Source organism: Xenopus laevis, chromosome 3S (assembly GCF_017654675.1).
Source record: "Xenopus laevis strain J_2021 chromosome 3S, Xenopus_laevis_v10.1, whole genome shotgun sequence".
Lineage (NCBI taxonomy): Eukaryota > Metazoa > Chordata > Amphibia > Anura > Pipidae > Xenopus > Xenopus laevis.
This window is the reverse complement of record NC_054376.1, coordinates 123,352,018-123,374,737: the sequence shown is the minus strand read 5'-3', so window position 1 is coordinate 123,374,737 and position 22,720 is coordinate 123,352,018. Positions and strand designations below refer to the sequence as shown.

Below are 22,720 nucleotides of genomic sequence, written 5' to 3'. Positions count from 1 at the left end.
ATTCCTGACATTTTTCAATGGAAAGAAAGAAAAACGATAAGAACATTCTGGAATGGAGAAATGATGAGAGGGAAGTGGCATTTAGATAAACAAAAGGCTTCCCATTGGAGAGCTCATATCTATAGACATATACAGGTATGGGACCTGTTATCCAGAATGCTCGGGACCTGGGGTTTTCCGGATAACGGATCTTACCGTAATTTGGGTCTTCATGCCTTAAGTCTACTAGAAAATCATGTAAACATTAATTAAACCCAATAGGCTGGTTTTGCCTCCAATAAGGATTAATTATATCTTAGTTGGGATCAAGTACAAGCTACTGTTTTATTATTACACAGAAAAAGGAAATCATTTTTAAAAATTTAGATTATTTGGATAAAATGGGGTATATGGGAGACAGCCATTCCGTAATTCGGAGCTTTCTGGATATCGGGTTTCCGGATAAGGGATCCTATACCTGTATATGGCAATTCTCTTTTTCTAAAACCTTCATCATTCTTTGCCTATGGAGGATCATCAGTAGGTTTGTAATGGCATTCAATGAGGGAAACAGATGAGGGAGAAGGGAAAGGAGTGGGGGAAAAAAGGATTAAAGGACCAGTAACATAAAAAAAATGTAAAAAAAATTTGTTGGAATACATTGAAAAAAAAAAAAATAAGACACATTAAACTTTCAAATCGCAAAGTCTTTATTAAGAAATAACTTATCAAAACTCGGCTTGCTTTCCTCTTCAGAAAGTGATTGTATTTTGATGTATTAAAGCAAATTTTTAAAAAATGTTTTTTGATGTTATTGGTCCTTTAAAGGATAAGTAAACCTTTAAATAAGTGAATGTAAAACTGATGAGCGTACTATTCTAAGCACTTTTGTAATTTACATTCATTATTTATTTTCTTTCTATTCCAAGATATTAAGGGATACATGTGCTGTTAATATGAATGCATTGTTATCATAGTGGAAGGGGGAAAATAAGATGAAATGTCAATACTGAAAGCCAACAAACGTGTCTTCAGACTTCAAACATCCATATGGTAGAGCAATCCCTTAAAAGCTCTAATTTGTACTCTGCAGTGCTCCGGGGGTGTGGGAGAGTCCTGCAGCTGGTCGGGTAACCGCGGGTTACCCGCAAAAAAAGAAGGTACCCTGCAGAATGAGGGTAGGATTTTCAGGTATAGATGGGGGTTTGCAGGTCTCATCTAAATTTCTTATCTTATGTTATATTGTCTATATTTTACTCCTTTTAAAATTTGTTCTGCCCGCCCACTTTTGAGGTCACTTCCGGTTTGCAGCAACATCACTTCCTGTTTGATGGTGGTCAGCAGGTTGCGGATAAGGCAGTTGCATGTCCGGGTCGGTTAGCGGATCAAAGTGGGTAAATATGGGGGTTGCGGGTTTAGGTCTTAGAAATTGGTTCCATGCAGGACTAGTGTGGGAGAAGTTTGTAAAGGTCTCACACTGTCCAGACAAACAGTCCTTACAATGCAAACCCAGAGTGACAGTTATGGGAGAAGTTCCCCTTTAGACATAGCAGGGCTAGCACTTACACAATGGAGAATGTTGGGAGTTTTTAGCTTGAGTACATAACGCTACCCTGCCCATTACCTAGGGGTGAACATGAATCCTTTTCCAGCTGATATTAATGGAACATTCTCCTCTTACATGAGGAAGCCCAAGAGACCACGTCACCTTCCAAAATGAAAGTAGAGAAAAAGAGGCGAGACAGACTGAAGAAAACCGAGGAAGAAAGAGAGAGCAGCCAAACAAGGAGACTGCAAAATGAGAAGCCATTGACGTGAGCTGCGGGAGAGACTTGCCGGCTTCCAGTGCACTGCAAAGATCCCGGCCCCCAGCAAAGCTGCTGATAGGAAACAAGGGCCCGAAATGAGCTGGGGCCCCAGCAAAGCAGACATGGCAGTAAGCAACAGAGAGGAACAAGAGACTCTAGAGAACCAAAGTGAGGAGGGTAAACACAGACACGTAGAGGAAGCAGTGCCCCCCCCCCCCGATATCCAAGAGAAGAAAGTTTGTTGAGCAGCAAAGTGAAGCTAGGCGGCCGAGAGTTCAGTGGGTATTGCTTACGGGTCTATGGCCTGAACCCAAAGAGACTGCGTTATCACCAGCTTCAGAGGGAGAAAAGGAAAAAGGCAAAGCCTAGAAAGGGTTAGCGGTGCCATTTATCCAATCAGAACACAAACCAGTATCCTATTTATATACATTTATCCAATCAGAACACAAACCAGTATCCTATTTATATACATTTATCCAATCAGAAAACAAACCAGTATCCTATTTATATACATTTATCCAATCAGAACACAAACCAGTATCCTATTTATATACAATTATCCAATCACAACACAAACCAGTATCCTATTTATATACATTTATCCAATCAGAAAACAAACCAGTATCCTATTTATATACATTGACTTTGCACAGGAGTCTACGGGGGAAGCACAAAGAAACCACTGGACAAAATTCCACTTAAAAAGGTTTATTTCCCATATATATATATATATATATATACAGTATATATATATATATATATATATATAAATAAAAACTTGTCAGAATATACAGATTTCACTTTTGTCTTCTTTCAGTTTAAAACTGACAATTTGTACACAAACACACACACACACACACAGACCCAGTGTATTAGAGACGTGATCTAAGGATTGTGATTCCAGCATGGGCATCTGCAACCCACCTTTACCCTTCAAATTGCCACAATAGTATCTATTGGAACTATAGCTGCCCAATTTCATGATTAGAGAGGAGGGGGAGTGATCTCTTGTTAAAGGATAAATAAACCTTTAAAATAAGTGAATATAAAATTGATGAGGGGGCTATTCTAAGGACTTTAGTAATTTACATTCATTATTTATTTACTTTTAATTCCAAAATATTAAGGGATACATGTGCTGTTAATATGAATGAATTTTGTTACAACAGCGCCACCTGCTGGTCAGTTTCCCACCAGTCTGACCACCAAGTAGTCAAGGAAGTTGTCAGGAGAAAGAAAGAGGCTGCTCTGATGTTCTTCTGCTTAGGAAAACAATTAGAAAACTTTCTCAAAGAGAGAAGAACATCAGAGCAGCCTCTTTCTTTCTCCTGACAACTTCCTTGACTACTTGGTGGTCAGACTGGTGGGAAACTGACCAGCAGGTGGCGCTGTTGTAACAAAATTCATTCATATTAACAGCACATGTATCCCTTAATATCTTGGAATTAAAAGAAAATAAATAATGAATGTAAATTACAAAAGTGCTTAGAATATCCCCATCATCAGTTTGACATTCACTTATTTCAAAGGTTTACTTATCCTTTAACTCTTCAGCCTGAGACACAGATAGGGAGCTTGTAATATACAGTACTAAAACTGACATGATGCTCTATGGAGATGATCAGCTCTACCACAAACACACACACACGTATAAAAGGACGGGCAGATGAGCTTTCCCTACTAGCGCTATTTATTGGGTTGAAGGTGAGTTGGAAGATTAAAGGGGCCCTGTACTCAAACCCATTTAAGGATTAAGGTATTGGGCAGTAGCTAAGTGACCTAAGAGCAGTAGTATGTAACACTAGTCTCTAGCAGGACTAAATAGTAGAGTGCAGTGGGCTTCTCCCAGCAGTACCACACTCTTCACTCTCTTAACGGTCTCACTGTGTATTTTTGACTGCTGGGCGCATCACAACCTGGGCACAACACTTGCACTTTACAGGAATTCAAACTCATCTGAGCTGGATCTCGTCGACAAGGGCCCTTTCTTGCGACACACAGGGGGGTGGGAGACGCTCTGCAGCCCCTCAGCATATTCCTGAACTTGTCCTTCGGAGATACTGAAAATGGGATATTTCTCCTCGGCATGGGGGGAGTGCAGCACCTGCAAAACAGGAGAAAGGTTGATCAGATTGGGTAAAGAAACCTTCATACAGAAGAGAGTTAGTTGTGCTGCTTATTTTACAGTCTCAGAATAGCATTATGGGAAAAACTCTTCCTTTTAAAGGATAAGTAAACCTTTTAAGTAAGTGAATGTAAAATTGATAAGAAGGCTATTCTAAGCACTTTTGTCACGTACATTCATTCTTTATTTAAGATATTAAGGGATACATGTAACAAAATTCATTCATATTAACAGTACAACAGCACCACCTGCTGATCAGTTTCCCACCAGTCTGACCACCAAGTAGTCAAGGAAGTTGTCAGGAGAAAGAAAGAGGCTGCTCTGATGTTCTTCTGCTTAGGAAAAATATTAGAAGCCTTTCTCACATCTTTCCTAAGCAGAAGAACATCAGAGCAGCCTCTTTCTTTTTCCTGACAACTTCCTTGACTACTCGGTGGTCAGACTGGTGGGAAACTGACCAGCAGGTGGCGCTGTTGTAACAAAATTCATTCATATTAACAGCACATGTATCCCTTAATATCTTGGAATTGTAAAAAAATAAACAGTGAATGATGAAAGTGCTTAGAATAGCCCCCTCATCAATTTTACATTCACTTATTTTACAGGTTTACTTATCCTTTAATTATATTAAAATGAAGCACCAACATATGCTAGGGGGCTTTACCAGGGAAGAGTGCATGCACCCAACATGCAGAATACTGCCTATACAAGAGGAAAAGACAGCCCTGCTCATCTGAGTTTACTTATTCACGGCTCACGGTGCTCTAAAACAACCAAAACCAACTCCTACCCCCTCCCACTCACCTGCACGGGAAAAAAAAACAGGTGCCTGATAACCTAGGAAGTGCCCAGTGTGAGCTTTTTTGGGCTGAAAAGCATCAGTAGGCAGTTTCTGTTCAAGTGAAGAGGTGGAGGGAGAGACGTTTAGGTCCCACGACCATTCTGCTAAGTGCTGAATCCATGACATCATTTGACCTTTAAAGGACATATAACGCCTACATTTTCCTACCATGTATATAAATTGGGCACATCTCCCCCACCCAAATGACGTAATTTGAACTTCATACAATCCCTCAATTTGCCAGCGTCATTGCATTTCCCTGAAACAAATAACTTTCACTCGGCGGCCATTTTCCCTCTGACACATCATCAGTGGATTTATATCTGCAAACAGCAAATATGCAATGTAAAGTTCATGCAATTAAAGAATGCAGGCTAACACAGGCAGAATTTACTATGATGACAAGTCCTGATTGGTTTGAGCACTGTAATGGTTACTCTGAGCTCAAGAGAGGGGGGGTTACGATTTAAAAATAGGATAAGACAGCTAGAGCAGAGTTTCTATGGGTACCAGCAATGCCCTCTCTTCATTGGCTGCTAGACTGGAGGGTGTGTTTATTAATATGAGTTGAGCAGAACTGAGCATTCTCATGAGCCAACAGCCAAAGGAAATTCCCGAGGGAGGAGGCTAAGAGGGTTAGAGGAACAGAAGGAATCCTAAGTGATTAAGGGCATGCTCCAGCTTTACTATTAACCTTTGCCAGGTATTCAGAGTTTTCAAAGAGGCTCTTCAGTGATTACATTTTTGTGTGAGAGGTTTACATGTCCTTTAAACACTGGGTTACCTTCATTAGATGGTCGCAGAGTTTACCAAAGTCATCGCGGTTTTGGGCATAGAAAGCGAAGGTGCAACTGGGATCCATTCTGGTGATGGAGATTTTACGAGGAGTGTTACAGTGGAAAGACTACGAGAGAAGAGAGGGTGTAGGTGATGTACCAGGATGCAATATTAACATCAAACCCCAAATTAGCTGAATGGGGGCGGCGGCCTAGTGATACCGATACCAATACACTTACTCAATAGACCGTATTAAATAGACTGTTCCACCTTAATTCTAGTTCATTTACTGGAAACAAAGCAATGTTGTAACTTTCACTTACCTCTAATGGGAAGTCATTCCTGCTGGTATCAATGTATGACTGACTGTAATGTGGATCCAGGTACAGCAGGTAATTATCTGAGAGACAAAACATTATTATTTATACGTGTAACACAATGAGGAAATAATGTAGTAATGCTCTCCCCCTGTATAATGGGACCGAGTATCTATACCTTGATAATGCTCTCCCCCTGTATAATGGGACCGAGTATCTATACCCTGATAATGATCTCCCCTCTCTGTATAATGGTACTGAGTATCTATACCCTGATAATGATCTCCCCTCTCTGTATAATGGGACTGAGTATCTATACCTGATAATGATCTCCCCTCTCTGTATAATGGGACTGAGTATCTATACCTGATAATGATCTCCCCTCTCTGTATAATGGGACTGAGTATCTATACCTGATAATGATCTCCCCTCTCTGTATAATGGGACTGAGTATCTATACCTGATAATGATCTCCCCTCTCTGTATAATGGGACTGAATATCTATACCCTGATAATGATCTCCCCTCTCTGTATAATGGGACTGAGTATCTATACCTGATAATGATCTCCCCTCTCTGTATAATGGGACTGAGTATCTATACCCTGATAATGATCTCCCCTCTCTGTATAATGGTACTGAGTATCTATACCCTGATAATGATCTCCCCTCTCTGTATAATGGGGCTGAGTATCTATACCTGATAATGATCTCCCCTCTCTGTATAATGGGACTGAGTATCTATACCCTGATAATGATCTCCCCTCTCTGTATAATGGGACTGAGTATCTATACCTGATAATGATCTCCCCTCTCTGTATAATGGGACTGAGTATCTATACCCTGATAATGATCTCCCCTCTCTGTATAATGGGACTGAGTATCTATACCTGATAATGATCTCCCCTCTCTGTATAATGGGACTGAGTATCTATACCTGATAATGATCTCCCCTCTCTGTATAATGGGACTGAGTATCTATACCTGATAATGATCTCCCCTCTCTGTATAATGGGACTGAGTATCTATACCCTGATAATGATCTCCCCTCTCTGTATAATGGGACTGAGTATCTATACCTGATAATGATCTCCCCTCTCTGTATAATGGGACCGAGTATCTATACCTGATAATGATCTCCCCTCTCTGTATAATGGGACTGAGTATCTATACCCTGATAATGATCTCCCCTCTCTGTATAATGGGACCGGGTATCTATACCCTGATAATGATCTCCCCTCTCTGTATAATGGGACTGAGTATCTATACCTGATAATAATCCCCCTCTCTGTATAATGGGACTGAGTATCTATACCTGATAATGATCTCCCCTCTCTGTATAATGGGACTGAGTATCTATACCTGATAATGATCTCCCCTCTCTGTATAATGGGACTGAGTATCTATACCCTGATAATGATCCCCCACTCTGTATAATGGGACTGAGTATCTATACCTGATAATAATCCCCCTCTCTGTATAAGGGGACTGAGTATCTATACCTGATAATGATCTCCCCTCTCTGTATAATGGGACTGAGTATCTATACCCTGATAATGATCCCCCGCTCTGTATAATGGGACTGAGTATCTATACCCTGATAATGATCTCCCCTCTCTGTATAATGGGACTGAGTATCTATACCTGATAATGATCTCCCCTCTCTGTATAATGGGACTGAGTATCTATACCCTGATAATGATCCCCCGCTCTGTATAATGGGACTGAGTATCTATACCCTGATAATGATCTCCCCTCTCTGTATAATGGGACTGAGTATCTATACCCTGATAATGATCTCCCCTCTCTGTATAATGGGACTAAGTATCTATACACTGATAATGATCCCCCGCTCTGTATAATGATACTGTACCTTGGTATCCAATGAAATAGAGTGAGTGTTTAGGTTTTCCTCCAATAATGCCCAAACATGATGGCATCCGCAGGAACTCCTGGAAGAGGCAAGACAAATTGCTCATTTGGGATGTTGATTGCACAGACAAGAACAATAACAGAGCTCTCTTCCTATGGTTTATGATCTACCAGGGCACCAAGATCAGCCCAATCAGAGCAGGATTAAGACTGTGTGCCATATATCTTTCAGTGTGGATTCATTTCTATTTACGTTTCCATGGCACATGCCCACTAAGCCATTACCCTACAGTTTACAGGATGAATTATGCTTTATAGACAGTTGAGACCCGGAACAGGCCTTAGAAAAACCGAACTGTTTGGGCAAAAACCGAACAGGTGGCAACCCTAGATATATCCCTTAAAGGGGACCTGTCGCCCAGACTAAAAAGCTGTATAATTAAAGCCCTTTTCAAATTAAACATGAAATTCTAATTCTTATTTTTATTAAAGCACTCATTTAAAAATCTCAGCTGTCAATCATATACTGCCTGCCCCTCCTCTATGCCTTAGGCAGACAATTACTTTCACTTTCCATTCAGCACTTCCTAGATGTCACTGCTCTCCCCACATTCCCCCGTTCTCTTTACTGTATAATTGTGTAGCCAGGACATGGGGATGGACATCGGGTCCCCCATTCTGGTGCACAAACAAGATTCTGAGATGATACAAGACTTGTCTTAATAACAGTGTCCACAAAATGGCTGCTGCCTGCTTGTTATAATTATGAATTCCCAGACTGAAGGAAACAAGATTCAAATAATTTATACAGTGTAATTAAAGTTTATTCTGCTTGACTAACATGATAAAATAGGATTTGGAATCATTTTTTTGGGTGACATGTCCCCTTAAATATCTTGGAATACTTATCTAATTTAAAATTATCCATAGGTTCCACCTGACCCCCCTACGATTACATCGTATTGGAATCCGAGATTCTTCCCGCTGCCCTAAATGTGGTGCCTCTGAGGCTGACTACTTCCATCTAATATGGCCATGTCCTAAATTTCATCCAGAACACAACGTCCCTACCGAAAATACTTGCACCCAAGACATGCCTTTTTGATATCATAGGTGATATTGGTTTAGACTCGGCAGCACGTATTCTGTTTAGAACCTTATTCTGTTTTAGAATCTATTCTTCTACATTGGATGGCCCATTCCTCTCCAACACTCACCAGTTGGCTCAATCGAATCAGAGCACATCTCCCACTGATACAACTTACCTATATGGCAGGAGGGTGCCCGTATTAATATGATAAAGTTTGGGGTGAGTGGGTGGAAGGTAGGGATGCACTGAATCCATGATTCGGTTCGGGACTCGGCCTTTTTCAGCAGGATTTGGATTCGGCCGGATCCTTCTGTCCGGCCGAACCAAATCAGAATTCTAATTTGCATATGCAAATTAGGGGTGGGGGAGATATCACGATTCAGGGCTTCGCCGAATCCTAAATAGTGGATTCAGTGCATTCCTAGTGGAAACTATAAACTAATACCATCTTGTCACTCCCCTGAGATTAAGAAGGGAAACCGAATGGGTCTCTCCAAGCTCCAGCTGCTAGATGACATCATGTGTAGACCACTGATATCGAACTAAATCAGATGTATCGGAGATTGGAAATAAGAATGCAATAAGTTGTTAAACCAATGTTGTATTGTTTAATGTTGTATTATGTTATGAATGCATAAATAAAAACATACAAAAAAAAAAAAAAAAGATCTTGGAATAAAAATAAAATAAATAATGAATAGAAATTACAAAAGTGTTTAGAATATATATATATATATATATATATATATATATATATATATATATATATATATATATATATATTCTCTTACTTTAAAGGTTTACTTATCCTTTAAATATTCTATATATTCCATTTCTGAGTAGATTTTACCTTGAGACAGTGTTTATAAACTGGGTTGAAGGTTTCTCCACCGAGTCGTGCGGGCACCAGGATAATGACGGCTTTCCCTGCATCCCTGCTGGTCTCAGCGTGTGGAACGTCTCCAGCAAAGAGCTGCTCAATATCTGCCTTATACACTGGGACAGAAGAACGGCATCATGGGTACAGGCCTGCAGTCATTCTAGCCACTCCCACAGCCTATACATCACCAGCTGATGCCACAATGATGCTCACATACCTGTGCAATCCTGAGACACATAGACAGACAGTTCTGCTACTTCACATGAGGTTTCTATTGCTTTTCTGTTACAGAGAAATAAAGGGGTACATTGGTTACTAACGGCAACAAACTCATTGATATTGTCTTATAACAGTGACGTTGACTAAACGTGGAGGGAAAGTAAAAATATTCAGTACTTCAAATAATCAATATGCCTTTGTTACAAGTCTTAAAGGCTAAGTAATCCTTTTAAAAAAAGTGAATATAGAATTGATGAGGATGCTTTGTAATTTACATTCATTATTTATTTTGATTTTATTCCAAGATATTAAGGGATATATGTACTGTTAATATGAATGAATTTTGTTATAACAGTGCCACCTGCTGGTCAGTTTCCCACCAGTCTGACCACCAAGTAGTCAAGGAAGTTGTCAGGAGAGAGAAAGAGGCTGCTCTGATGGTCTTCTGCTTAGGAAAAGAATTAGTAACCTCTCACATTTTCTAAGCAGAAAAACATAATTTTGTTTACTTTCTTTAAAGAAAAAGAAACCTATCTCCAACAATCTTTAATAAAAAATGTGCACCGTTTTTATAAGAAACCTGACTGTATGCAGTGAAATTCTCCCTCCATTTACTGCTGTGGATAGGAATTGTCAGACGGTCCCTAACTGCTCTGCAGGGAAACAATCATACTTATGAACAGCAGGGGGAGCCCCCGCCTTACTTCCCAGCCATGCAGAACTCAAGCAGCTTTGTTTGTTTCCCTGTAGAGCAGTCGCCTGTAGAAATTTGTATTGGATTTTTTTTTGGCATTATATCCCCTTTATTGTTTCCTACAAAGGTCATGGAGCCAGATTTAAACAAATAAACTGGGATTCTATTTGGAGGGTTATTTTGCTGCAGCCACTGGTTCTGCAGAGTTGGAGAAAGTTTGTATTAAACAATACAAAAACTATAAAATCCACATATTACATGACAACACAGGACCCAGTGCAGTTTATTTATTCTGATTATTAATCAGTCTTGCTGTATCGGCTTCTGGCAGATATTATTTGACTTGTCCTGTTTTGATAATTTATGATGATCCCTAAGCAGCCCAGACCACACTGAGCATGTGCACAGTCTTAGTCTTGCAAAGATGTTTAACAAAGATACAAGTTGGTGAACACCTGTGGCCAACTTTGAAAGCATAAATTATTTGTTTAATAAGGCTTGTGGTGCAGTAAGTTCATGTTTATGTTTAGTATACAAAATACAGCATTTCTAGCCTTATTCTATTTAAGACTTTACTTCCCCTTTAAGGGACTTACTTTATAATGTGCGCCACAATACTGGGGCCATACCAGTCTCCGGCTTTTTTTCCAAAGATGCTTCCCAATGCCACCATCCGGTGCAGACCAAAGGGGGCGCTTGGATGGTCTGAAAACCAGCGAATTATGTTCCGATGGACTTGATTTCCATGAGGAGCTCTGGAACTGTGAGCGTGAGGCCAACAGTCACTGGCTGAATGGCTTGTGGCCAAGGAAGAGAGGGGCATTCTGGATGGAGACGAAGACCGAATGGGTTCCATTTCTACAAAGTGGGTGTATAAGGCCTCTGGCCAAGTCCATTCTGGGTATAGGAGAAACATAAGTTGAAGTGGAAAATTGTGTTCCTTTGTAACCGAATTGGGACACCCTAAAGTGGCAATTCTTGTCTTACAGATCCCTCTATAGGTGTCCTAGTGCCACTGGGAAAGACAGACTCATGTCCCATAGTTCCCTCCTGTCTGTGTCACTGTATCACCCTGCAGTGGGAGGGACAGACTCATGTCCCATAGTTCCCTCCTGTCTGTGTCACTGTATCACCCTGCAGTGGGAGGGACAGACTCATGTCCCATAGTTCCCTCCTGTCTGTGTCACTGTATCACCCTGCAGTGGGAGGGACAGACTCACTCCCATAGTTCCCTCCTGTCTGTGTCACTGTATCACCCTGCAGTGGGAGGGACAGACTCATGTCCCATAGTTCCCTCCTGTCTGTGTCACTGTATCACCCTGCAGTGGGAGGGACAGACTCATGTCCCATAGTTCCCTCCTGTCTGTATCACTGTATCACCCTGCAGTGGGAGGGACAGACTCATGTCCCATAGTTCCCTCCTGTCTGTGTCACTGTATCACCCTGCAGTGGGAGGGACAGACTCCATGTCCCATAGCTCCCTCCTGTATGGAGTAAGATGGTAAGTAACCAGTATATTTTCCCCTGACATATATCTATGCTCCTTGCCACCAGGAACTACTGGATGAGCAAGAGAAGAATGAGAGTGGTGCAAGTGTAAAACTGACCTCGGGAAAGCAGGTGCATGAGCAGACCTTGCGCCAGTAACATCTGGCCACTCCTGATCATGCAGCCCCATCCGCAGTCTGTAGTGAGTGCTGTTCCCTCAAGGGCAGGAAAGTCACGTCTATACGTCAGCCACACCCGGGACACAAAATCCTTCTGAAACCGATCAATTTCATCTGTAACAGGAAAAGACTAACTGTGTTGTATAATGATCTCTGAATGGAAAACCTGCTTGGGGAACAAATATATATATATATATATATATATATATATATATATATATATATATATATATATATATATATATATATATATATATATATATATACATTGTGTGAACTAATACACAGCACAAGCACAGAGCAATTCACTACTAAACCATTACACATACACACACAGAGGGATGCAGTTCTACTCACATATAACAGGTGTAGAGCACACACAGTCGCAGCATGTAACTGAACTCACCATCCAGCCTGAAGCAGTAGCGTTCTCCCAGCAAATACACAGGTGCAGAACGGCTGAAAGTGGTTTTCATTTTCACTGACCAGCCTTTGTGAAACAAAATCCTGCAATTAAGCTTCTGATATTGGCCCGACTGTCTGGCCTGACAGTTTCAAAGTGGAACACCGGCCCTGTACTTACCATACTTGACATTGTTCCAAGCGCTCAGCAGTTTGCTTTTCAGTTTATCCACTTCATCAGCTTCTCCCTCTGGAGTGGCATCTTGGTAGCCCTTTCTCTGCTCATGGTACCCACGCTGAGTCCTGCGGTTTTCTGTCGACCGTGAAGCTTTGGGGCTTCCATATTGTGTGGCCAGCGGGGACACAGAATTCATTTAACCGCTGAGGCCTCCCCAAGACCTGACACCAGAGCCACGTTGATTAGGATGTGGGGGTATCTGTCAGATTCCTGATGTTTGAGTCGTGTCAGTCCTAGACAGGCCCAAACACAAAACCACAGAGTTACAGAGATACAGAGATACAAACTGAACAAGTGCTGCTTTATCCTCTGTCCCATCAGATGTAACATATTATGGCTTCCCCAATACCTGTAATGAGTCTTACTACGCTGCAAAACACCCACTAATACATGGTCTAAGGGATGCAAAATACTCAGTCCTAAGGGGCCACAGAACTTTTTGATACGCAGTCCTAAGGGGCCACAGAACCCTGTGATACACAGTCCTAAGGGGGAACAGAACTCTGTGATACACAGTCCTAAGGGGCCACAGAACCCTCAGATACACAGTCCTAAGGGGCCACAGAATACTGTGATACACAGTCCTAAGGGGCCACAGAATACTGTGATACACAGTCCTAAGGGGCCCCAGAACTCTGTGTTACACAGTCCTAAGGGGCCACAGAATACTGTGATACACAGTCCTAAGGGGCCACAGAACTCTGTGTTACACAGTCCTAAGGGGCCACAGAACCCTGTGATACGCAGTCCTAAGGGGCCACAGAACCCTCAGATACACAGTCCTAAGGGGCCACAGAACCCTCAGATACACAGTCCTAAGGGGCCACAGAACTCTGTAATACGCAGTCCTAAGGGGCCACAGAACCCTCAGATACACAGTCCTAAGGGGCCACAGAACCCTGTGATACGCAGTCCTAAGGGGCCACAGAACCCTCAGATACACAGTCCTAAGATGCCACAGAACCCTGTGATACACAGTCCTAAGGGGCCACAGAACTCTGTAATACGCAGTCCTAAGGGGCCACAGAACTCTGTGATACGCAGTCCTAAGGGGCCACAGAACCCTCAGATACACAGTCCTAAGGGGCCACAGAACCCTGTGATACACAGTCCTAAGGGGCCACAGAACTCTGTAATACGCAGTCCTAAGGGGCCACAGAACTCTGTGATACACAGTCCTAAGGGGCCACAGAACTCTGTGATACGCAGTCCTAAGGGGCCACAGAACCCTCAGATACACAGTCCTAAGGGGCCACAGAACCCTGTGATACACAGTCCTAAGGGGCCACAGAACCCTCAGATACACAGTCCTAAGGGGCCACAGAACTCTGTGATACACAGTCCTAAGGGGCCACAGAACTCTGTGATACGCAGTCCTAAGGGGCCACAGAACCCTCAGATACACAGTCCTAAGGGGCCACAGAACTCTGTGATACACAGTCCTAAGGGGCCACAGAACTCTGTGATACGCAGTCCTAAGGGGCCACAGAACCCTCAGATACACAGTCCTAAGGGGCCACAGAACCCTGTGATACACAGTCCTAAGGGGCCACAGAACTCTGTAATACGCAGTCCTAAGGGGCCACAGAACTCTGTGATACACAGTCCTAAGGGGCCACAGAACTCTGTGATACGCAGTCCTAAGGGGCCATAGAACCCTCAGATGCACAGTCCTAAGGGGCCACAGAACCCTGTGATACACAGTCCTAAGGGGCCACAGAACTCTGTGATACACAGTCCTAAGGGGCCACAGAACCCTCAGATACACAGTCCTAAGGGGCCACAGAACTCTGTGATACAGTCCTAAGGGGCCACAGAACCCTCAGATACACAGTCCTATGGGGCCACAGAACTCTGAGTTATGTAGTCCTAGAGTTAGTACATGGGGAGCACAGGACTAGGAGAAGGATTGAGGGGCGGTGCCTTTACTCATAACTATTCCATGCCTCCCGACAGTCCCGCTCTTCTTAACGCAGCCCGCCCTTCCCCCGGCTCCTCATAGTCCCACAGCGCCGGTAACGACTAGTTTCTTGGTTCCTTCCGGGATGCTAATCCTGACGTCACAAGGTCATCACGCCAAACTGAGGCGCCACGCTACGTGCATAACGTGACGCTGTACGTAGCTGTTTAGGCGCGTGTTTCGAATTGTGGCAGAGGCGGAAGTGAAGTGGTAGTGCGAGGCGGCGGTTGCGCTTATTGTGTGTCTCTCTCGCCTCTCTATGGTTTAGTCACCGGCTTGTGCCAAAGAACAACAAGAGAGACATTTCCCTATTTGTTAACAGGACCTGCCGCCATCGCTCCCTCTTCCACCGGTCACAGGAGTATTTGTGGGAGTGAGGGGCACACTAGGCGCTATTTAGGGACGAGACAAGGGATTATGCAGGAGAAAATGAACAAAACTAATTAAGTGTTTTGAAGCCTTTTTTTTACTGTCGTTTGCCATTGCCTCGCAATTTTGCCATTGGTCTTCTTTATTTTGATTTTTTTAAAGTATTTGCCGGCTTTCTTTTCTAGTTTTGAAGTGGGGGTCACTGACCCCATCTAAAAACAAATCTCTGTAAGGCTACACATTGTGTAATGGCTACTTCTTATTCCTCATCTTTCTATTCAGGCCTCTCCTATTCACATTCCAGTCTCTCATTCACATCAGTGCATGGTTGCTAGGGGAATTTGAACCCTCAAAAAAGGAAAAAGAAAGTTTAGTTTGTCCTATAGTGTTAAAGGAGACATTCAGTGTAAAAAATAAGAATGTACCAGTGCATTATACTCATTTAGATATAGAAGAATTGTGCTTAAAAAAGTAGTGTTTTAGGCTGATTTATTGAATATTTCTGCAAAACCCCTAATAATCCCTCCCTTCTCTTCCTGCTCCCTGAATTCCCAGGCTGTGCTCTCAGCTCACTGCACTGTAGGACAGGAACCAATCAGCAGCTAGCAGGACCTGATAGGGAACTGAAGCCTGTCTGCTTGCGTGACTGCAGGGCTGTGATTGGCTGTCCCCCTACTACTGTGCTTCTGGCATTAGGACACACCCACCCCTTATTTGAAATAGGGACCAGAGAACATCTATCCGGAGCTCCAATAAAGGGGCTATTTTTAAAGATAATATTAATGTTTAGCACCATGTAAAAGCAGCACCATATATTACTTATAATTGCCTACAAAATTAGGGTGTTTTCTATATGTCTCCTTTAACTCCTCCTGCCGATCCTTCCACAGTCTCCCAGCCGGATACAGAAAGTCACAGTGAAAAAAGTGAATCAGCGCCTAGGGCAACGGAGAGACCAGAAACAATATATGGTGTAATATGTTCCAGTTAGATGTAGATGACACCATGTGTCCAAACAGCACTCCTATTATGTGTGATTCCTCGAATGAGCCTTCCTCTCCCCTTGAGTGTTAAACCACTGGTTAATTATAACTAGGGATGCATGGAATCCAGGATTTGGCTGAATCAAATCCTAATTTGCATATGCAAATTAGTGGCGCAGAGGGAAATCATGTGACTGTCACAAAACAAGAAAGTAAAACATGATTTCCCCTTCCCATCCTTAATTTGCATATACAAATTAGGATTTGGTTCAGTATTCGGACAAAGGATTCGGGGGTTCGGTGCATCCCTAATTATAACAGCCTTCACCAGTTTGGAAGAAATACCTACTTAGAAGACCAAGAATAGGTGTTTCACATGTAGCATTCCACAGGTGTAGATTCTTTTTGGGATATATACCTTTAAGCTCCAAAAAGGGAACATAGAAATCCCATAGCATAATACTATTTATTATTAAAATGTGTTAAAAGAATATTTTGCACTCACATTTGCTATGAAGTCAGTCACATAAAATCACAAGTCTTTATGCAGGTTGCCGATGAAATACAAGGAGGGAAACTTTTTCTCTCCCTTTCCACGGGGCGTACCCCGCAGCTTGCAGTGACGGCACTTCCGGCTGACTGCATAGCAAATGTGAGTGAAAAATATTATTTTAAAATGTTTTATTAATAAGTAGTAGTATGCTATGGGATTTCTATGTTCCCTTTTTGGAGCTTAATCGTGAGGAGAATCTACACCTGTGGAATGCTACATGTGAAACACCTAAATATCCGCGACTAATAGACACTCTGGTTAGGGTTAACAGTTTTTGTTTTTTAAAAAAAAAAAAAATGCCCCCCCCCATCACCACTAGGACACTCAGCCCCAGACTGACATCATGCTCATAATGAGCAAGTCGGGGCATTCGCTCATTATGCTCATGTGTGTGTCCCAACATCATATCTCCAACCTGTCCCGTTTTTAGAGGGACAGTCCCTCTTTTGACAGCTTAACCCGCAGTCCCGCATTTGTACTGGAAAGTCCAATTTTTCTATGCACAGAACAGCCAGAAAAAAGAAACCACTTTTTGGCAGAGAGCCCAGCCACTGCAGCAGATAAGATACTTTTGTAACAATACAAGCAAATAAGTAATTGTAACAATATAAGATAGGTCCCTTGGGAATAGTTTGACTCACAGCTTAAAGGGCAATTCACCTTCATTAGCAAAACTGTAATAACTGGAAAAAAAAACACAGAAATATGTTCAAACTTTCATAACCTGCCAAATTTGGTAAAATGAACATAGTAATTAGGGTGTGTGCACAAAAATGGGTGTGGTCATAAAAATTACCACGCTACTAGCACCAACTTTAAAAAAAAAATTGTTACATTTTTTACTATTTGTGTTTTTTTAGTTATTTAGCTTTTTATTCAGCAGCTCTCCGGTTTGCAATTTCAGCAATCTGGTTGCTAGGGTCCAAGTTACCCTAGCAACCATGCATTGATTTGAATAAGAGACTGGAATATGAATAGGAGAGGGACTGAATAGAAAGTAACAATAACAAAAAATTTGTAACCTTACAGAGCATTTTTTTATGGGGTCAGTGACTCCCATGTGAAAGCTGGAAAGAGTCAGAAGAAGGTCAATCATTTAATAAACTATAGAAAAAAAAAATGAAGGCCTAATGCAAAGTTCTATAACATACTGAAAGTTAACTTAAAGGTGAACCACATTCATTTTGGCTCTTTGGGGTCCTGACCTTCTACATCCGTCCCCTCATCTGACACCCCAAACAATTGCTACTAGGTGAAAACATGACTCCTAACTGAGGTCTAACTAGAATTGCTCAGTCCCAAGGGGTGAACCTGGGCCCCCCATGTGTGGGGGTTGCACTGGTTGTGTGTCTGTTCCGCTAGTGTGTAAGGTCATTTCTGTTCATACACAATATACACACCATGCTGCTGTTTATGGAGGGTAGGGTTTAGGATCCGTGGCTCCGCTTAATGACAGGCTATAAACTCCACATTCCTGACATGCATCAGCTGCAGTTTCCACCCTCTTGCTGGTCCTGGGGTGCCTTACCAAAGCCAATATGAGCAGAGATGAGGTGAAGCCTAATTATTATATAATATCCTTTTTTTTTTTTTTTTGGAAAGTCCCAGTCCTGTTGGTGACTGTGTCTGCAGCTGAGTCTCTTCAGGGCCCTCACGATCACTGGGTTTTCGTTAGAGGGGTGGTTTCCCTTTAAAGGGGTGGTTCATTTTTAAATAAATATTTAGTATGTTATAGAATGACCAATTCTAATCAACTTTAACTTTTGGTCTTATTTATTTTGCATAGATTTTATAAATGATTTGCCCTTTTCTTCTGACTCTTTCCAGCTTTCAAATGGGGGTCACTGACCCCATCTAAAAGGCTACACATTTATTGTTATTGCTACTTCTTATTACTCATCTTTCTATTAAGACCCTCTTCTATTCATGTTCTAGTCTCTTATTCAAATTAATGCATGGTTGCTAGGGTAATTTGAACCCTAGAAACCAGACTGCTGAAATTGCAAACGGGGGAGCTGGTGAATAAAAAGCTAAATAATTCAAAAACCACAAATAATAAAAAATGAAAACCGATTGCAAATTGTCTCCGAATATCCCTCTCTACATTATACTAAAAGTTAATTTAAAGGTGAACAACCCCTTTAAGTTAAATTGTAGTATGTTATAGAATGGCCAATTTTAAGCAACTTTTCAACTGGTCTTCATTATTTATTTTTTATAGTTTTTTTTTTAATTATTTGCCTTCTTCTGACTCTTTCCAGCTTTCAAATGGGGGTCACTCCTGAAAACTCTGTATTGCTACAAATTTATTGTTATTGCTTTCTTTTATTTAGGGATGCACCAAATCCAGGATTTGGTTCGGGATTTGGCCATTTTCAGCAGAGTTCGGATTTGGCTGAATCCTTCTGCCCGGCCGAATCCTAATTTGCATATGAAAATTAGGGGCGGGGAGGGAAATCACGTGACTTTTCGTCACAAAACAAGGAAGTAAAAAAATATTTTCCCCTAATTTGCATATGTAAATTAGTGATTTGGGGGTTCCATTGAATCCAAAATAGTGGATTCAGTGCACCCCTACTTTTAGTACAAATTTTTCTATTCACCCAGCCTTTTCATATACTAGTCTCTTATTCAAATCAATGCATGGTTGCTAAGATCATTTGCCCCTAGCAACCAGGTTCCGCTACATATGATCAGCTGTTTTCACCATTTATCATTTCACCATCTATTAGATATTTTATCCTAATAAGAATATATGGTGCAGTAGAACCCGCAATTTACGTTTTTCAGGGGACCAGAAAAAAATGGTGTAAAATCCAGGAAAATGTAAAATCGAGGAAAATGTATTATGTATAATATATAGGTGGGACCACAAAACAACAATGTAAAATGAGGGGAAACTTAAATTCATGGGATGTAAAATTGAGGTTTCACTGTATTTATGTTTTTGGTGTTCTTTAGTCAGCCTGTAGATGCTAACTTCATTAACCCCCTTTTTATAACTATTCTGGCACAGACTTTAGCTGATCACTTGTTCTATGAAATGGACAAACTTGGTGTTGGAAACTCATTTTGTGCTTTTGCCATATGATATCATATTCTGCCACCAATAAGGAGCAGCCGCAACTTCGAGAGGTCAGTTTTTTTAAAGGGAAACTCCACCCAAAAACTGTTTTAATTTCTTTGCATAATCCCAGTATATATATTTATTAAAAAGTCCAAGTCACAGTAAATTATCCGTTCATTCCACTGCCTGCATACAGGTCTGGACTGTGATACAAAATAGTCCCTGGCATTTCAAGTACACAAAGGCCCATATACAGCCCAATAAATAGTAACTGTCTACAACAAAGGTCCCCAACCTTTTTCACTCGTGAGTAGGGTTGCCACCAGGCACATACCTTCTCTACTTACCCCCTAGTCCGGTCCCCTCTCTCTCTCTCCTGTCTGGACTGTCCGCGTCGTTTCGTTCCTGCGCTTTTGTGTTGTATATATTTATCTTTATTCCCTATTAATAACATTGGGATCACTGACCTTCCTATATATTTATCTTTATTCCCTATTAATAACATTGGGATCACTGACCTTCCTATATATTTATCTTTATTCCCTATTAATAACATTGGGATCACTGACCTTCCTATATATTTATCTTTATTCCCTATTAATAACATTGGGATCACTGACCTTCCTATATATTTATCTTTATTCCCTATTAATAACATTGGGATCACTGGCCTTCCTATATATTTATCTTTATTCCCTATTAATAACATTGGGATCACTGACCTTCCTATATATTTATCTTTATTCCCTATTAATAACATTGGGATCACTGGCCTTCCTATATATTTATCTTTATTCCCTATTAATAACATTGGGATCACTGGCCTTCCTATATATTTATCTTTATTCCCTATTAATAACATTGGGATCACTGACCTTCCTATATATTTATCTTTATTCCCTATTAATAACATTGGGATCACTGACCTTCCTATATATTTATCTTTATTCCCTATTAATAACATTGGGGTCACTGACCTTCCTATATATTTATCTTTATTCCCTATTAATAACATTGGGATCACTGACCTTCCTATATATTTATCTTTTTTCCCTATTAATAACATTGGGATCACTGACCTTCCTATATATTTATCTTTTTTCCCTATTAATAACATTGGGATCACTGACCTTCCTATATATTTATCTTTTTTCCCTATTAATAACATTGGGATCATCCATCATTGTTACTGGCCAGGACAGTAAAATACCGGCCAGGTGGCAACCCTAGCCCGGTGGCTGGCCTGGCTCTGCTGTGTTTAGTTTTGGCAGTGCACCTTGTTTTTATTCAACCAAAACTTGCCTCCAAGCCAGAAATTCAAAAATAAGCACTTGCTTAAAAGGACTAAAAAAATTTAGAAATGTGTTTGTATACTACAAAAAAAAAAAACACCAACACATATTAAACTTTAAAATCGCAAAGTCTTTATTTAGAAATAACTTACTGAATTTCCGCTTGCGCTCCTCTTCAGAAAAGGCGACAGGGCGACGATCCATCGTGTGGCGCTCAATTTCTCCTCCCTGGCTATCTCCTATACAAGGCAGGGAGGAAGAGAAATCGAGCGCCACAAGATGGATCACCCGATCGCCATTTCTGAAGAGGAATAGCATAGAGACAATCATAGATTCTTTAAGTTATTTCAAAATAAAGACTTTGCGATTTTAATGTTTAATATGTGTTGTGGAAACAGGGGGTGGGTTTGGTCCTTCGTTAAATTTTTCCTCCAGTTTAGACCTTTTAACTTGGTTCAAATTCATGCACAATCCCCAACCAACCCCCACCTTCCCTTTATGGAATCTCCTTCTGTGTTATATTATTACTGACCTCAAAAATTCTGTCCACAGGGATCCCACAATGTCCAGAGCCAGATGTCTCATCCAAGGCTTTTGGTTCCATTCAGATCTGAGCCTATCGGGCAAAACTCCTACACAGCTTTATACCTTGGCCTTTAATCTCAGGTGAGAGATGCCTGTTCCTAATAACAGGTGTTTGTTCTTCCTTTCTGTTTTCATCTCCTCTCTCTCCTCCCTCTCTCCACTCCTATCATAGTTCCTTACTGAATAGCCATTGTCTCACACAACCAAATCCACAAAACAAACAAATTTTTCCAGCGCTAGGGCTTAATATTCAAATCTAAACTGTTCGACTTGGGCGTGCAGACTAAATATGTGTTTACACGTATATATACATCCCAGGGGCACCATTAACAACAGATGCGGGTGCCTCATACTCTTAAACTTTAAAATGATCCTGCTCTACACGGTCTCCCCTTATACATGCATTACAAGATTGGTGCAAGTCTTACCAAGTTGGTGCTGTGACCCGGGTTCCACCGCCCTGAGTCCTTCACTAAGAGGAATGTTGCCAGCTCACACCAAACATTACAGCAGTGCACTCCCGGATTTTTTAATAACCGCTCACTCCATGATTGGCACACTTATACCTATAATTGTGGAGTGAGCGGTTCTTGAAAAACCCCGGAGTGCACTGCTGTAATGGTTGGTGGGAATTGTCTCACACAAGGCTTGTTTCAAATGCACAGAATGCCAAGTTTGACTCCAGTGGGATTCCAGGGATTGGCTCAGTAATGTCGCTCTAAGGAGCACCTGTACTGCAGAATAAAGTGGTCCCTACTATCTGTTGAAAATTGTAGGACAACATGGAGGCCATAGGACAAGATAAAATCAAGCGGGAGGGGCAGTAGGGCATGGCAGAAACAGGACAACATGGAGACAGTGGTATATGTTGGAGACAGTAGGACAAGATTGAGAAAGTAGTGGTAGACAAAAACAAGACAGAAGTAGGACAACATGGAGACAGTAGGACATGGTGGGGACTGTAAGATAAAAAGATAGGTGGGCATTGTAGGACAACATAAGGA

At 41.4% G+C, this 22,720-nt stretch overlaps 1 protein-coding gene across 7 annotated transcripts; it reads right to left on the bottom strand.

The window, feature by feature from the left end:
* Nucleotides 1-3,459: 3,459 nt before the first annotated feature.
* On the bottom strand, nt 3,460-21,682 carry atg4d.S (autophagy related 4D, cysteine peptidase S homeolog). 7 transcript variants are annotated; one of them, XM_018253978.2, is made up of 11 exons: nt 21,664-21,682; nt 12,851-13,140; nt 12,674-12,757; nt 12,208-12,381; nt 11,197-11,497; nt 9,905-9,969; nt 9,658-9,803; nt 7,719-7,797; nt 5,854-5,930; nt 5,538-5,657; nt 3,460-3,891 (listed from the first exon to the last, which is right to left on the bottom strand). In XM_018253978.2, the coding sequence occupies exons 2-11, from the start codon at nt 13,041-13,043 to the stop codon at nt 3,724-3,726; spliced, it is 1,407 nt and encodes a 468-aa protein (XP_018109467.1). In that variant the 5' UTR covers nt 13,044-13,140; nt 21,664-21,682; the 3' UTR covers nt 3,460-3,723. The 7 variants fall into 7 exon arrangements, with proteins under 7 accessions (XP_018109467.1, XP_041443383.1, XP_018109466.1 ...); XM_041587449.1 differs by lacking the exon at nt 21,664-21,682 and adding an exon at nt 14,854-15,000; XM_018253977.2 differs by lacking the exon at nt 21,664-21,682 and adding an exon at nt 14,790-14,984.
* Between the last annotated feature and the right edge of the window lie 1,038 nt (nt 21,683-22,720).